Source organism: Diadema antillarum, unplaced genomic scaffold, assembly GCF_040938485.1.
Source record: "Diadema antillarum isolate AM-2024a unplaced genomic scaffold, OU_Dant_1.0 seq00001366_RagTag, whole genome shotgun sequence".
NCBI classification, from domain to species: Eukaryota; Metazoa; Echinodermata; class Echinoidea; order Diadematoida; family Diadematidae; genus Diadema; species Diadema antillarum.
In genome coordinates, this window is record NW_027272128.1 from 314,727 (window position 1) to 331,704 (window position 16,978).

The following is a 16,978-nucleotide window of genomic DNA, read 5'->3' on the forward strand; positions in this document are numbered from 1 at the left end:
GTTGTGGCATAAGCCATATGCGTCTAGCCGTGCGGTACAATGCATTGGTCCTATCTCATGACACACACACAAAGAAAAGATAGATGTTACCTCATAGCTTGACACCAACAGTTCACTGCTGCCTGAAGGAAAATAGACTTGTCCCAAATCATCGTATAACCCTTCCCTCCCCCCCCCCCCCTTCCCTGATTGACCTCACATCATACACCTGAGTTGGTCCTTCACATCTTGTGCAGTAGCTAACATGGTGATGGTCAAGGACACCTCAAATGGTCACTTTGCCTTCAATGACCTTCCTCAATGATGACCACTGCAGAAACGAACCCCTGAGTCTAAGATCACTTTATGCCAGTGGAATGACGACAGAATAAATCCTCCAAACACCACATTGCCTATTCTGCTAAAATTGTGCAAATCCGACGATGCTGCATAATCATTTAAACCACTAGAAAGTTGTCAAAAGCGAGTGCTTCTCCAGAAAAAAAAAGGGGGGGGGGGGAAACAGTTACTTTCATAAGGTGGAAGAGCTATACACTCAAACACTGCACCGTATCTTCATCAGGTACTTATTCCTCCTAAATCTAAACAAAGAAAGAAAGAAATACACTCTTGGGTAGTAAATGTATTAAGTATCCTGCACTTATCCCTATGGTAACGAGAGAGTGTGAGCACCACTCCACCTTGCTACCATTTATGGGTGATAGCTTCAAGAAAGTATTGGCGAGAACAATCCCACAGGTGTTGGGGATGAAACAAATCAAGCAATTGATGCTATTTAATAGAGGAAGTGTCCCTTTCAAGTGCCGCTATACATCCAGTCTACTTTAGCTAACTAGTGCTTGGAAGACGGAACTGCAGGAATTGCACACAGTGGCTTGCGTGAAAGTCTATGCCATGTTCAAGATGAATTTTAAGTAGAGTTTAGAGCTACTGGCAGCATCTCCTCAGCTAGCTCGGGAAATGTGTGGTTGCCACGAATGACACTCTTGGATGGAAACCCATGTGAATTGTCATAAATCCATAACCCTCCCCACCTGATTTGATGCAATTATCACCATTCTGTTCATCTCTTTCTTACTTGATTCATTACAATCAACTTGAGCATGGTGCGGAACGCACTTTAAGCACCGACTAACACATATGACAAAGTGACTTGAAATGCGCTAGATGATATAGCATGGCAGATGAAGGGGGAAAAAAAGGCATCCAAAAATAGGATGAAAGGCAGAGGACCACAATGATACAAAGGGAGAGAAGAAATGAAAAGATGCTTGGATTGGTATGAAAGCTTAATGGACATTGAAGGAAGTGGTTCTCTTGAATGGTAATTCTCTTTTAATGTTAATCATACCTTTCCAGTGTCATAAAAATAGACCCAAGCATTCACTGTGTCAGAACATGGGTAATATTCAAGAACTGCATAATCTTTTGACACTCACCCACTTGACAGACCCTGCATTTTTGACTCGTCATCCCTTGCCAGACCAGTACCATCTCGACCCCACTACCCACCCTTATTTCCCCCACTACATTCCCTACCCACATGAATCTTTCTGTGAAAATCTACGACAACTACCAGTAGCCCCGGGGATCATCGATGAAAAATGAGTGAATGGCTCAAAGTTCTCCGATGACATCTCGACCGGAGGGGCCACGGATGCAGCATTGGCAGGATTCCTGATAGAAGGATGGATGACAGGTGCCACTACGGAGTGGGCAGGTCAAAGCGAGAGGTCCTCCCCCGAGCTGCTCTCTATGAGACTGCCCATGCTATCATTTGCACGTTGCCCCTTGCTGCCGGGGGACGTAGATGAGCTTGTGGAAGAGGTGGTGGCAGTGTTGGCCGGCGAGTGCGTCGGGACTCTCTTCGGCGTGCTCTGCTTTCGCTCCATGTCGGGACTGGGGCTCCTGTCTCCGACGTAGCCGATGTTCTCCAGGAATGCACCGACTGCTCCAAAGTATCCCTAGACACAAACACAGACATCACCACCACAGAGAACATATAATTAAATCTGTCTCCACATCCATGATGCAAAACAAGGAGGGGCAAACTGAAAGGCATTGAGCACTTGTGAAGCAGAACCACACAATCTATGACGCGCGGTTGTAATGACATTTGTGGCACCAAAATCAAGCATCACTGGAGAATTGAAAAAGAAACTTACTACATCAATCTCTCCTACACATAAAAGAAATACAAACATGTCAAACAACATAACAAATCTAATCTGACAACATACTGCAAAGGAGGATATTTTTGGTCAAGTAATTTTTTTGAGCTTGGCTGGGTGAGATGAGTTTTGCATATTTTTAATTCCGTGGATGAAGACATAAATTGTTAAATTTAGCAAGCAAAAAATATTTGCATTCTTTCATTTTCTCACTAGTTTCTGGTTGTGCGAAAAGCATGAAAATTTCCACTTTAACAGTATTCTGAGGATACGGGTATATCAGCATTTCCTCTGCTGGATCCACTTTCAGGCAGCCACAGCAGAATATAACATGATGAATAACCGGTGCGCTCCCCCTTCCCCCATCAAAACATCCATAGATTTATCAGGCAGAGTTTGTTCTGGATACTGTCAAAAAATGTCTGGGTGTGGTTAATAAATGTCTGGGTGTGTCCCAATAGCCCGTTACTGCCTACATACCGCATGTCCCCAACAAAATTACAACAAGACCCTCCGCAATGGTAACTTTAAAAATAGTGAATCAATCCAAATACAATTTCAGGGTGTGAAACTATAACTTATTACCCACATCTTACTGAAAGCCCCATTCAATTTCCTTCAGTGGTCAAAGAGAAATGAGGAGTTTTGTAGAGCATGTCAGGAATCCCTTCCACCCAAATTCTGTCCATTGTGTTCATACATTATGCAATTCCAAGAGCATCCAAGTACTAAATTTGGAAGAATCAGACCCCTGACATGCTTTACAAAGATCCACATTTCTCTGTGACGACTTAACCAAATTGAATAGGGCTTCCTGCAAAGTATAGCTAAGATGTTATATTTTAAGACCCTGAAGTAGCATTCAGACAGTTTAATCATATTGGAAGTTTTCAATGCGAAAATCCGGCTGTAATTTTTTTTTTGACATACTGTATTGTAATATTGTAAAACGAGGAATGTTCGCGTGCATTTAATTTCGCGAAATTTCGTGAGAGGCAAGATTTGCGAAATTTAAATGCACGCGAAAGTTCGTGTCTAAACTATGTGCATTGAATGACAGTGGCAGTTCGCGAAAATTTCATGCCGCAAAAGAGGCCGTCGGCTCCAATTCGCGAAAAATTCATGCCACAATTATATCATGTTTTACAGTACCCCACATGTACAGTGCATGGCACACCCAGCTCCGAAAAGCAGTGGGCTACCATGGGGCTCAAGAGGTTAAAGTGAAAGTGAATGCTACTTACCTCATGCTGAAGGAAGAGGGCTTTCATTGTTCCTTTGGACCAGTACTGCATGGCATATGCCAGCATCTTCTGAGCAATGGAGTTAGTCCTGAGGAAGTTTCCTGCAAACACTATCCTCTCTATGCCCTGCAAATCACACAAATAGAAAACATGCATGAAAGGTTTTTAAACATCTTATACTGTATTACTTCATTTTCACTCTGAAATAGTTTCTTCAAATGTATCAGACAAGATATTGCACATTCACTATGATACTACAATCTCTTAAAAGAAAATATCAGGTGACATCCTTGCGCAACTTACAATCTAAATGCTGACATCAGTAATATAAACAGCTGAAAAAGAGTAATCACTACCTGTATAGTAACACACACACACACAAGTATATACCAAGCTGCTTCAATTCAAGCTGCTTGCATATACAGTGAAACCCCGTTATAACGAGGTCCATGGGACCGGCGATATTACCTTGTTATAACCGCACGCATCAAAAACAAAGAAAAACATAAGCACGATGTCATATACCCGTCAATCAAACTTAAGAACATCCTTCGCGTTGTTATTACACAATTATGGACTGTTATTATTGAGACAATAAAGGGAAATTATTTGTGAATTGATACATAAAAAAGACAGAAAAAAGAAGGGGTTGAAATGCGTTAATTCTTTACTTTTCTTACAAAAATCTCTTCGCATAATAGTTGCACATTATGTTCTTGAGAAGTAGGCCTACTCGGCAGGATCATATTCGTGATTCTTTCTACACCTATCTCTTCCTCTTGTATCGAACCATTCTGAAAGAATGTATTTTCGTTTGAGAAATACAGTGTACAGTGTAAAATGACAATGAGCAAAATCAGATTGTATAAGATGCGTTTCAATTTTCCTAAACACCAGCGCAAATAGAGTAACATACATGCGTACTTTATCGTAACTTGTGAGGTATGTTATGCTATTGGTGCCCAGCGGGAAAACGATGATTTCATGAATCATTTTGGCTGTAATCCTATACAATGTATTATCGTTGCACCCGAAGGGATTAAAAAATGCGTTCTTTATTTTCTTCTGAAAATCTCTTCGCGTTTTGTACACCCGTTCTTGAAAAATATGCGACAGGATTGATCTTGGAAGGTTGTGATCCTTTTTACGCAAATCTGTATACCTCATAGACCATTCTGAAAGAAGGAAAAATCTTCATTGTGAAATGCAGTGTTAAATGATAATGAACAAACCCAGATCTATTCAAACTGTTAAATGCATTTGTTCCTTTTTCTGAACACCAACTCAATTAAGTAGATTAACATGCGCTATTCAACTATTTTTACGCTACTGTCAACCAGCGGGATCGCGATGATTTCATTAATTATTTTGGCTTTAATCATACACACTCATATTTATATTATCATTTATTACATGATAATGAACAATCCCAGATCTATTCAAACTGTTAAATGGGACTGTTTCTTTTTCTAAACAGCGACTCAATTAAGTAGATTAACATGCGTTATTCAACTATTTTCATGCTACTGTCACCCGGCGAGATCGCTATGATTTCATTAATCATATCAGCTTTAATCATATATACACTCATACATACTAGCCAGCAAAACAACTGGAAGTCCGAACTAAAAATGGAAAGGATATAATGATGAGTTGCACATGCATTCCAATACTATTGTCCATTTTGGCCACGAGTGTCACTACATGAAAAGCTTTTGAATGCGTTATACATGTATTTTTTTTCTCTTGTTGCGGTGTGGTCTGACCTAATATCACGTACACGTATCTCGCGAAAAAGAAAATCGAATGACTTTATTCAATAACTTAGTAGGAACATCGGAAGGTATTTCTGTGTCTTATCGCATGGTTTAGAAGAAAACATGAACTACTCTGCAAAACGGGAAAGAGACATGGATAGCGTGAATTCTGTTTTCAATGTTCGTTTGTCACGTGTTTGAAAGCGGCAAGTCAAGAAATGGAACCTCGCGAAAAAGAAAATGGAATGATTATGATTATGCTATGTGGTTTAGAAGAAACATGGAAGGAACGGTACTCGGTTATTCGTCACAGATAATGGGCGGTAAATAAGGATAACGGCGGGACTGAAACATGTTTGTTTCCGAGTCTTCCCGCTTCAGATAGTACATGTAGAGATTTAGACGGGACGGGCATTTGTGCAGTGTGTTACTGCGTTCAGCACAGACTCTGTAAAACGGGGATAGCGTGAATTCGCTTCTCAATGTTTCGTTCGTCGCATGTTTGAAAGCGGCAGGTCGAGAAATGGAACCTCGTTGTATCCGATCAAATTGCTTATGTTTTTCTATATCATGACGCACCTAAAATATCCTCATTGTAACCGGAATCTCGTTATAACTGAACTCGTTATAACCGATTCGTTCTGCCATAGGTTTACATGCAAAGGAAAACGGGACCGACGCGATCACCTCGTTATAAGCGGTTCCTCGTTATAACCGAACTCATTATAACAGGGTTTCACTGTGCGGAGAAACATGCACAGTCCACACACAATCCTACAGATATGGGGTGCATCTGTGTTTGCTGGTCCTTTTCTGTGTACCCTGAAAGACTGATGGAATACAGCCATCCATTGTGTTGTATTCCATGAAGTAGCCTGCGTAAAGACGCACATACACACACACGTCAGACACAGACTTTCTGAATGAGCTAGATAACGGTCTAACCTCTCTCATGGCAGCCATCATGGCTATGGAGCCAATGTTGTTTGTGATGGTCACAAGAGTTGCCCGTGCTAGGTCACACTTGCTGGCTTCCTCCCTCTTTTCCTTGATGTGCATGTTGCCAAAGCTGGAGAAAGAAACAAAGAAGATATAGTACAGGAAAAAACATACACATATTTCTTTCTTAACTAACATTTTTACCTAATGTTGTATTGATATTTACAATACATTCATAAAATGTGGTTTTGGCAGACAACACATTTTATACCTGTTAACACAAACCAAGTCGTGAGAAAGAAAAAAAAGAAAGAAAAAAGATTGCGGCAACTCATAGGCATAATTGCAGCTTTCTGCCTTTGATCAATTTCAAGTCATAGATCAATAACAAAATTCCCTCCATAAAATCTCAGGTAAACCTGACAACATTGTACATGTACCTCGTTACTTTAAATCGACTTGCGTACTACTGTACGAGTAAATGCGTTGTTGCTACTTCTAGAACCACATGGAAGCATCCATTGATAATTGCACACTGCAATATTCTCAACTTTCCAACAAATCACACAGAAAATTTTCAGTACTTCTGTAACTACTAGGGAGCATCTTGATGTCATTTTGTCTAGCTTCTGTAGTTCCACTGCTTATGGTCCTGATTCAGGCTGTGAAATCATTATCTTTAAGACCAAATTACAAATAATCTGCATTTGTCCATATCCCTCAACCTCCTGTCTGTTAACCTCTACATTGTATATATTACACCAAATAACAAACTGGTGCACAATAACAGACAAAAAGATTTCACGGCAAGACGCAATAGTCATTTTGGTTGAATAATACGGAAATTTCAGATTTTGACAATTATTATATTAAATCTTAGAACACATCTTTTTCATTTCCAAACATAAAAATTCTCAATATGGATGAAGAGGAAATACACTATTTGATAGCCCTGTGAACTACATGGATATATCTCAGGGTTATATATGTCAAGGGGTAATTGATATTGTGTGTGTGTGTGTGTGTGTGTGTGTGTGGAGGGGGGGGGGGGAAGGAGAGATAAATAAAGAATAAAAAGAGTAAAATAAGGCAAAATCAACTGCCCTAACCTGCTGGCAATTGTGGAACCAGGCAGACCAAAGAGGGCGTAGTCCCCACCATAGATGTCCCTGACCAGTTTGTCCGCCTTAGTGTTGTCGCCCTTGGACGCCATGTCCAAGGCTTCTTCAAAGGTTTCACAGCCGGTCAGTAGGCAGCACAGGCCAAGGAATGTCCCTCCACCAAGACTGAAGGGGACAAAGGAAACCATGAATCATTACACTGGCATCTCTCGACTTCAATAAAGACAGATCAAATCTATACTTGATTATTATCTCTCATTTCTGGATCCCATACCCATGCAATGGTAGATGAATGTATTTTCATGTTCAAATCTGTATTTGAAATAAACAAATAATTCCTGTGGCCTTCAGTCACCAATCTACCTGTTTCTGACAACTGTACTTTATACTTGTTCATTAATAAATTCAGTAAAGATGCACAGAATATTCAGCAGTGCAACACACTAGATACCAATGGGTAGCATTCTCTGTTACCTTTTACTGCTTTTCATATCAAGAACACAAATGCAATCTCACTTCTTTGGCATAAAGACATACAGTGCGTTTTCTCGCCCCAGAGTTGATCTACCACCCACATACCTTGTCCCAGTGACTCTGTGGAAATCGTTGTGTGATCGTACGGCTAGCATGCTGACACCAGAGCCGACGTTGACCACGAGGTAGGGGTAAGGGTCCTTGAAGTCAAAAGGCAGCTTCTCGCTGGCCTCATTGTCCAGGGGATCTGGCTTGTTCCAGTAGTAACACTCGTTGGGTAGCAGCCTGTCCACAAAGTGAATCCCTCGTATAAGACACTTGAACTCGTCTGCTTTGACGAGCTGCATGTTCACAGTCTGAAAACAAGAATGGGGGAAAATACAACACTATGATGTGACATCACATTCCTGCTCCTACTAGATCTATTCTCATCCTTCTCATTCCACTTCTAATTGTCTCTTAGAGCTCAATGACACTTTGACCCCTACAAAGACATCAGAAGCCAACAACAAGTTGTGTCATTCATTTGTCAAATCAAAATTTTGGTGAGAGTGTCATTTATACACTGCTACCTCCAGAATTATGGACCACCTTCTTATAAACAACAGGCAACACAAACAGCCCCCTCCCCCCACCCCCCAAGAAAAAAAAAAAGAAAGGAAGAAACACTGGATTTTAACACAATCTTTGAAAACTTTTTTTTTCAGGAAAATCAAGGCTCCCTAAATCCAAAAGAGGGAAAGTATATTCATTACCACATGCCAGCCATCACCTAATATGTGCTATAAAAAAGTAAGACTTTAAATGAGAGGATTAACATTCAAGAGATCTCTGAGTTTCTGACCTACTAGTAATTCTCAACATTGCATGCATGAACTCAAAAGGTTTACAGTGTCAGTGAAATCTGCCAGAATTAGCTTCACACAGTCTGCTGTTTCATTTCACAGACTTCCCTTGGTCCGGGCACCAGGGGAACCAGGAATGGCCTCAACAGGCCAACAGGAGGCATTAGGACACCATTAATTCGATTACAAAGTGATCTACCTGTTCCTCACATGCCTCTAATTACCAGATGTCTTTCTGAGATCTGGCCTCACAAATATACAGATCCTGTGAGAAGGAAACGTATCGCTGTTGGGGCGACAAAACCTCGTATCTCAAACATGTCAAATGTGCAGGAGAGAATGAAAAAACATGGCAGCAAAAGCACTACAACAAATGGGATTGCGTTTCCTTTGGCATGCCATGATGGCTTCGATTTGGAGGTAAGACAGCTAGGGTTTGGAGAGGACATCACTTGACTGATAATCTGACAATTAATCAAAAAGAGCGATTTTCACCAAAATTTGAAATACAAGCTTCTGTCACCGCATTGATACCCAGATGCGTAAGGCTTGTTACATAGTCATGAACTAAACCCTTGTTCAAAACATTAAATGTAATGTACAACAAAAGGGACAGCTCAGTCAATTTTCTTGAGTTGAGAAACTAGAGTGCAGCTACCATTGACCTTCCGGAAATAAAAGGCCAGCATGTGATATACAGCCACTGACTCACTCCTCACAATTACAGAAGTGACAAAACACATATGTTCACAATAATGCACTCACTAAAAATGTAATCACACTGCTAAAATGTTATAAGATCTTTTTATTGGTTAGCTAGTGAATTTTGGAGTATAAACATTTGTTGCTCAATTTTCACAGTGCACACATGATCTTGCTCCCATCTATATCATTTTTTTTTTTTTTGGTATTAAAATGTCATCTGGATCAATCTCTTCGATGTTTGAGCACAGGTTTGCTTGAATTAACAAAGAGCAAAGCTTTGCGGAGAGATGGTTGCAGCCTTTGCCCATGCAGAATGACTGACTTGAACTTGAAGTGGATTTCTGCAAAGTGTGTCACTTTCTTGTATCATCCTCTTGTGTCAGCAGAAATATGACACTTTTTGGAAAAACACAATATACACCCAATACGGATTAATACAATGAACCCCTGCAATGAACCACGTCAGAATGTTGAACATGAAGTGGTTGACACGACAAAAAGGCACTCATCACATCATGCTCTCATCTCATTATCTTTTTTCCACTCTGCTTATCAATGTTTGCAAGGGATACATACTCGGTATCATGAGAAGCAAAGTTTCAACACAAGATATGCAGCAAGATTTAAAAAAGAAAGAAAGAAATCAGACTGTGATGAGTGGTAATGTTGTCTACACTGACACAACACTTCTCTTTCTGCCCTTTATCAGAGAGAAGTGCTCAAACAGTGACACACATTTGCCTGAACCCTTCGGAAAGCCGGGAACAATCACGCAGCCTTGAAAAAAGCTTAATGCACAGAGATCACACCAAACAAACGCAATGCCAGCTTCCATTCAAACAATTGTTTGTACATGCATAGAGCATGACATGTCTGCATGGCTCTGTTATTGGTTCGCATTAACTGAAGGTCTCTGTCAGCCTGCCCACAATGCAAACAATTAAAAAAAAAATACTGCACCCCTCCAGGGGTGTTTCTCAACCATGACAGCGGAACATGATTTCACACATTTCTTTTTAACTCTGTTGCTCTTAAACGGTCACCTACAGTGTATAGACACGCACTTCTCATAGTATCCAACTGCCAAATTCACTCACCAGATTTCCTTAACGAGATTATGAAAACTGAAGCAACCACACACACACACACACACACACACACACACACACACACACACACACAAAATACAGACGACAACACCCAACACCAGGAGCCAATCAGATCCACATACATTGTACATGTATCTTTAAACACATCAGTTAGAGGCCTACACGAGTTTGATTTTGTTGCTGTTTTATTAGATCTGGAGGACATAAATTTTCTCCCGTGGTACTGGCAACGATTTATTGGACACCATTACATGCCACCACTGTTCATTGAACAAAATGCCACGTGAATAAAAAAGGCCCCAAAATGTGGATGCATTCCCTTTCCAATTGCAGAGCAACAACTGAACGTTTAAACTGCTACACATTGCTCACATTCCTGCTGTGTACTAAAGTGTGACCATTCAAACAAAGTTCTGCGTTTAATTCCCCAGATATTGTCAAGTGAGCCCTGACCTACTTGTATACACCCTGTACATCTATTAATTTTAGCTAATGTACCCAGTCAAGCTGAACTCTGCTCTACAATACAGCACAAAGCATCATGCAGGGCAAGTGCTGAGCTATGAATGGTAAATTTGCCATGTCTGAATATTTCGTAAAAAGTTGTTCAAAAGCTGAAAATGTAAGCTTTGTCTCTGGTACCATCACACATCCCACTTTTAAACTTTCGTTTGAGAAAAGTGAGACCACCCTGAGAACAACTCTCCAGAAACAAGTTTTTTTGAAGAACGCTCCCATTTCCCTGAAGACGATTCTTTTTCAAGTTTGGTTGAAATCTCCCCATGGATCAAAAAGATGAAAATAACCCAATCATTTTTCCAGGAATGCACAAACAGGGCGTGACAAAAGAAAATCGTGGGACTACAAAGGCTCCAAGAAGGTCAATATTTCTGTAAATTTACATTACAAATATCATTATTTTCTTCCTGCAAGAGAGGACAAGGAAAGGCTCACTCACACAGGACCCATGATGTGGAAGAGTTCTACTTTGCATGGCGCTCAACAAAGAGGAAATAAAACATAACCTACTAGTCACTCCACTCATGACAAACTTTGATGACTTTACTCCAAACAGATGACCACCCTTGAAAAACAATCTTTACCTTAATGGCTTTTAATACCAGGTCCCCCGTCTTATCAAAAGATGTAGTCGATTGTAAATTTCCTTACCACACAGGCAGCCACAGACTTATGATAGAAATCAACTATATAATCAATCATAACTCTTAATAAATAGCGCCTAAAATGACACAGGTCTTTGACAATTGTACCTACCTGTAGTTGGAATCAAATGTAAGAAATCTACTTCCCATAAATTCCATGATACATTTTTTCAAAAAACCATGAGATTTGTTCTTTGAAACATACCTGGATCCTGAAAGTGAAAAGCTGAAATACATAATTGACTTTCCTAATGCATGATGGCAAGCTCTGGACGCTGGAGGGCCAATATTTTTGAAGTGACAAGCACATAGATATATATAAAACAAAACAAAACATACAAACTGGAACAACAACTACAACAGAAATCAATTCGTGCATTACCTCAAGAATGTCATGTTCAAATTTGTAAGCTCCGCCTCCGGTAGCATGGAGTCTATTGGAAACACTGGAAAGATTCTTGTCTTGGACCAACTCTAGGAACTGAGACATGTTGTAGGTTGGAAAGCGTATGAAGTGTATCGTCCCGCTGTGCCCCAAAACCTTCACGTTTTCAATCTGGAGGTGAGCATCGCGGACGCCCGTCTCGCCATAGGCCACGGTGGATGTGAGGTAGCGTTGGATTTTCTCCAGAGTACCAGGCTCTACGCTGGCGTCCTTTGTGTCTGCATTTTCGATGTCTGTAGGCTCAAAGTAGACCAGCTTCACTAATGTTCCGCCAATGTCAACACCGCACCATGGCATGGCTGTTAGTAAAAAGCACAAGAAAGATGAACTATAACTAAGCAGAACCCCAAAACAAGTTTTTTTTTTTCTTTTTTTAATATAGCAATGTTCCTAGTTTTTTTCTATAAAAGAAAGTAATGTCAAGAGGTAGTTTTGTTTTGTTGGATTGTTTTTATTTTTACTCAGCCCAACAAAATAGTACAGTGAGATCTGTGATGCCAGAGGCCAAAGGGATATGAAAAGAAGTTTTGAGGAATAGCCAGCACGTGGGCATAGCATTCTTTTCATGATTTATTTGTTTGCACACCACAGAAATTTAGCGATTGTGTCATGCACCGGATGGTTCACATTGTGGGCATTCTCATAAGCTTTTACTCCGAGGACACTAACCACTGAGAGAACTCTAGTAAACAAATACTGTACACAGTTCTCACAAATCACATCATTGTAAAATTGCCTAGCACTTTGAGAGAGAAATGTATCCTAACAATGGACAATTAAACATTAAAGCAAAGTCAGACAAATCAATTTATGGATCAGTTAAGAGCTACACACTTTGCCATCTTACAGGTATACAGTCCTCAACTACGGGGTATAGTCGTTTGAGCCATAGAAGCTATCCTACTTGGTTACTAATATTCTTCTACACATTACAAAGAAACTACACCTGCAGTGTATACATTGACATTTGTGAACAAGTCTAACAAAATAAATGCAGCACAAATCCATATTATTGGTGACTGTGGAAAATACTGTGTGCATCAAGTATATTGTCCATGTTCTAAAACATGTTAAAGGTGCAGTTAGAGCAAGCCACTCCACAAAGGAACAACTGCAATATTTAGGGGCCTCTCATGGTATTTACAGGAATGTGAGGATGTTATTTGATAACAGAGAAAGAAGCCATAATTGTAAATTAAATCAAGAGTTTTTCAATTGTTGAAAAATGACATGCACACAAAATGAAAAATCATACACAGCTGCACATAAGATGTCCTACTCTGGTAGGTGAGTGCACAAAAAGAGTACTGCTTGATATCACGTAAATATCGGTTTTACTACATATCACCAAAGGAGGTACTGGGTGTGCTCCAGATCATAGAACTCAGCTGCCACATGCTAGAGTACTTAGCAGCACTGTCAACTCCTTCTGACCCTTGCATTAAAAAGAGGAATTTATGCCCCTGACCTGTCTACTAGGTCCATGTCCTGACCAGGTGCTGGTGATCCAGTCACTACAGGCTTGAGTAGCAGATAAATTAGTATTCACCCTTGTGTACAGAAGGAACTGGGTTGTAGCTTGATTAGACACTAGTTTCATGTAGGCCCCTATATAAAGCTGTTTTCATACATCTATCTAAGCAAACTAGAATTGTGTTTCTTTCATTGTACACATTTCTCAAGTCATGTTTGGCTTTGATTGTCCTGAGATATCTTGCAATCACATCTTGTTAGATTCAGTTGGCCGTGTTACATAGTTTCACCCCAAAAAACATTGAGGTGGAGCTGAGGTGGAGCTCAACAGGACCTTGCATTCACTCCCACCACATCCTAGAGTATGCATATTTAGAGTATGTGCAATGTACAACTGTATGTATACTTATCATGCATATCATGTATACCATGCTTCATTAACACGGCATGAATTTTGTGACACAGCAACTGTATAGCATGTCTTTTGCAGAACACTGGCAGTCAGCAAGGAGACTCATTTGAGTGTCTGAATGGTTTGCACACTTTGAACATGAATGGGAGTGTATGTTTCAGAAGCGTGATTTATACACAGTCAATTAACTTTTTGAGTCTGAAATCCCGCAAAGCAACCGCAGGCACTGCACCACTGGTACCTGGGAGATATCAGGAAATCCTACTCAATTGTGGGTACAGCTTACCTTGACATGGATTTTTAGATGAGTTCATGTACCAAATACCAAAATATACACACACAAACAAACATATACATAAAAGAAATGAGGGAAAAAGGCCCTCCATCCAATCTTCTCCATAGCCACAGATCAAAAAGTAAAAGCAATCAACCAACAACGATGTCAAGTACACACACTCACAATTAACCTGCATCAAATTCCAGAAACCACATTTCTGTGGTTTGATGCTGAATACTTTCATCATATTTTTTACTATTCATTGTTAGTGTTTTGTAAGATGCTCGTACAGCAAAATTTTCTCTATCATTTGAACTACCGGTATATAATTGTTCATTTTAACTGTAGAATTTTCCAAAGCTTATGACAAAATTTATGACTGATCCCTAAATAGGCATTTAAGAAATTGGAGTTTCTAGTTTTTCTCTCAAAATGGCAAATTTTAGTAAATTTCTGATTTGTCTGTGTGTGTGTGTGCGTGCTCGCACAGATATAATATTTTCAATTTAGTTACATTATCTAATATTTCTCTATTAAAAACAGGTGTAGCAGCATAAAAAATTCAAAGTCACAGATCATTTAAGGACAATAATATGACTGCCTTTGCCACAAACTACTTATGGGACATGATGTTTTTACTGTATATGGCAAATATCTAAAAACACGCCAAAATATCAACTCTGATTCCAATATGAATGTGATGTGCACGTACATATTTCTCCATACAGTAGTGTACTCCACAGTCACGAATTTAACAACTCGCCAAATTGTCGGTAAGTCCTGATTCGCGAAAAATTAGACTTGCTAAATATATGGCATACCGGCATACATGTATTATACAAAGAAAAACATGTTATACCAATCAGCTAGGTTTTTTTTTTTTTTTTTTTTTTTTTTTTTTAGACGATCAATAGCATCTAGTCACAAATTGCTATTTTGCTAAACAAAATAAACTGAGCTGCGGAACACAGCACACTGATGGAGGAATGCAATTTCCTATTCTTCAATAATGCCAGCAGGTGTAAAAACACATTAAGTCTACTGGTACCCTATAAACTGCTGTAAATAGCAAAGGAAGACATTAGCACTTATCAAGTACATGTAACAGTGATAAAGACAGCACACACACATACACAGTGATTGCTGCCTTGCTTTTTCTCAAGATACAGTAAGACCTACATGGTGCACTACACCAAGTACCGGTACACACATTCAAACATACACATACACACACACACACACACACACACACACACACACACACACACACACACATACACACACACACACACAGAACAAAAGGGTCAAAGCGACATGTGCAATGGAGTTTCTACTTCTCAATAATGTTTCAACCAAAAGATTTGAATGGTGAATTAGTGTGCACACTTGAAGGCAAATGGTACTTTGTTGTGTGTCATTTTGCTTTGTTTTGTTTGTTTCCTGGGCTACATATGGTTGTACTGTATGAATGCAAAAAGCATACAGCTGCATGTTAGTTAGCCATTGTGCACTGATACCAATGCAGGCTTTCAAGCGGGATAATGTAAAAAAGTAGGAATAAAGTAGGAACAGAATCTCTAAAAAAGTAGGAAAAAGTAGGACATGAGAGGGAAAAAGTAGGACATTTGAGAAAAAAAGTAGGAATAAATCAGGACATGGGCAGGCAATTTGGAGTAGTTTTCGTCGAGACTCACCAGAACTCTTGATGTTACATGTAAATCTGAATTTGTACTCACAACCCTGCTGCCTCAGCCTCACTTTTGCTCCTGGGAGAGCCTGAAAAATACAACAAAGGCAGACATTCCTTAGAACAATGTCAGGAAACAAACAGAAATGCATGTTCAATCGTACAGGCAATATGAATCTGCATAGAAAAGACATCATTCTGTGAATGACATGAACACCTACCATTGTGACCCTGCATCGCAACACCAAGAAAAGTCGCTCGACATGGATTTTCAGTTAAGAGAAGATTCTAAAAGAGCAAACTTTAAGCTTAAAAATGATGTATAACTCGATATAAATGGACTCTCCTAACCTATCCTAATATTGGAATGAAGCACACACTCTGGAAAATGTGAACTGAGTAAAGGGGCTCTGAAGTATAGCGTCTATTCACGCGCTTAATCTTCATTAAGCAGTGCTAGCTCTGCAATGAATGGAACAAGTAACAGGATGTTAACCAATGGAGCAGCAACAATGAAGAGATTAACAGATTAAGCTTTGCATGCTTTATTAACACATTCTGTAGATGATCAATGCCAACTTTCAGAGTAGTAGCATCATCCTTCCTAAAGTTATTGGAGTTGAAAGTTTTTTTTTTTTAAAGAAATGAAAAGAGGACTCTATGAGAAACACCTAATCACATTATTCTATCAAAAAAGTGTTCCAGAAAAAGATTGCTAAAAACACAATTTCCTTTTTGTTTTATGATCCTAAACTTAAGTATAATATACAATGCAGAAGAAGACTTGCTCTTTCAGAAAATATGAAAAACTCAAGATTGGTTGGGTTGGCCCATATCACCTATTTTCAGTCCTAACACAAAATCAGTGTGTAAGACTTATTGTTGGTTTTGTGATGCACGGTCACATAATCTTATCATCCCACAAAATATGTCATAAACATTCCATGATGTGTAAGTTATACACTAATGCCAAAGGTATGTTGTACACTTCCATAATTAAAAGATGGCATCTTTTATCTACAGTTATTTGAATGTTTTGAAGTTGTGAAGACATGTGCTTCATTTCAAAATGTGAAAAAGAGTGGAAATAAGGATATTTGACAAAATCAATTTTAAAAAATGACACTTTTATCTCCATTCATTTAAAGTTGTGAAG

General features: G+C 39.4%; 1 protein-coding gene across 1 annotated transcript in view; it reads right to left on the reverse strand.

Moving 5' to 3' along the window:
- Positions 1-1,526: 1,526 nt before the first annotated feature.
- The window catches only part of LOC139708678 (pantothenate kinase 3-like), a 34,644-nt gene continuing 19,192 nt past the window's right edge, over positions 1,527-16,978 (reverse strand). Inside the window, exons 3-8 of the mRNA XM_071620612.1 lie at positions 11,911-12,272; positions 7,812-8,062; positions 7,221-7,397; positions 6,118-6,241; positions 3,416-3,541; positions 1,527-1,964 (exon numbers count right to left, since the gene is read on the reverse strand). Of these exons, the coding sequence (XP_071476713.1) occupies positions 1,722-1,964; positions 3,416-3,541; positions 6,118-6,241; positions 7,221-7,397; positions 7,812-8,062; positions 11,911-12,272 (1,283 nt within the window). The 3' untranslated portion in view covers positions 1,527-1,721. The remainder of the gene's footprint in view (positions 1,965-3,415; positions 3,542-6,117; positions 6,242-7,220; positions 7,398-7,811; positions 8,063-11,910; positions 12,273-16,978) is intronic.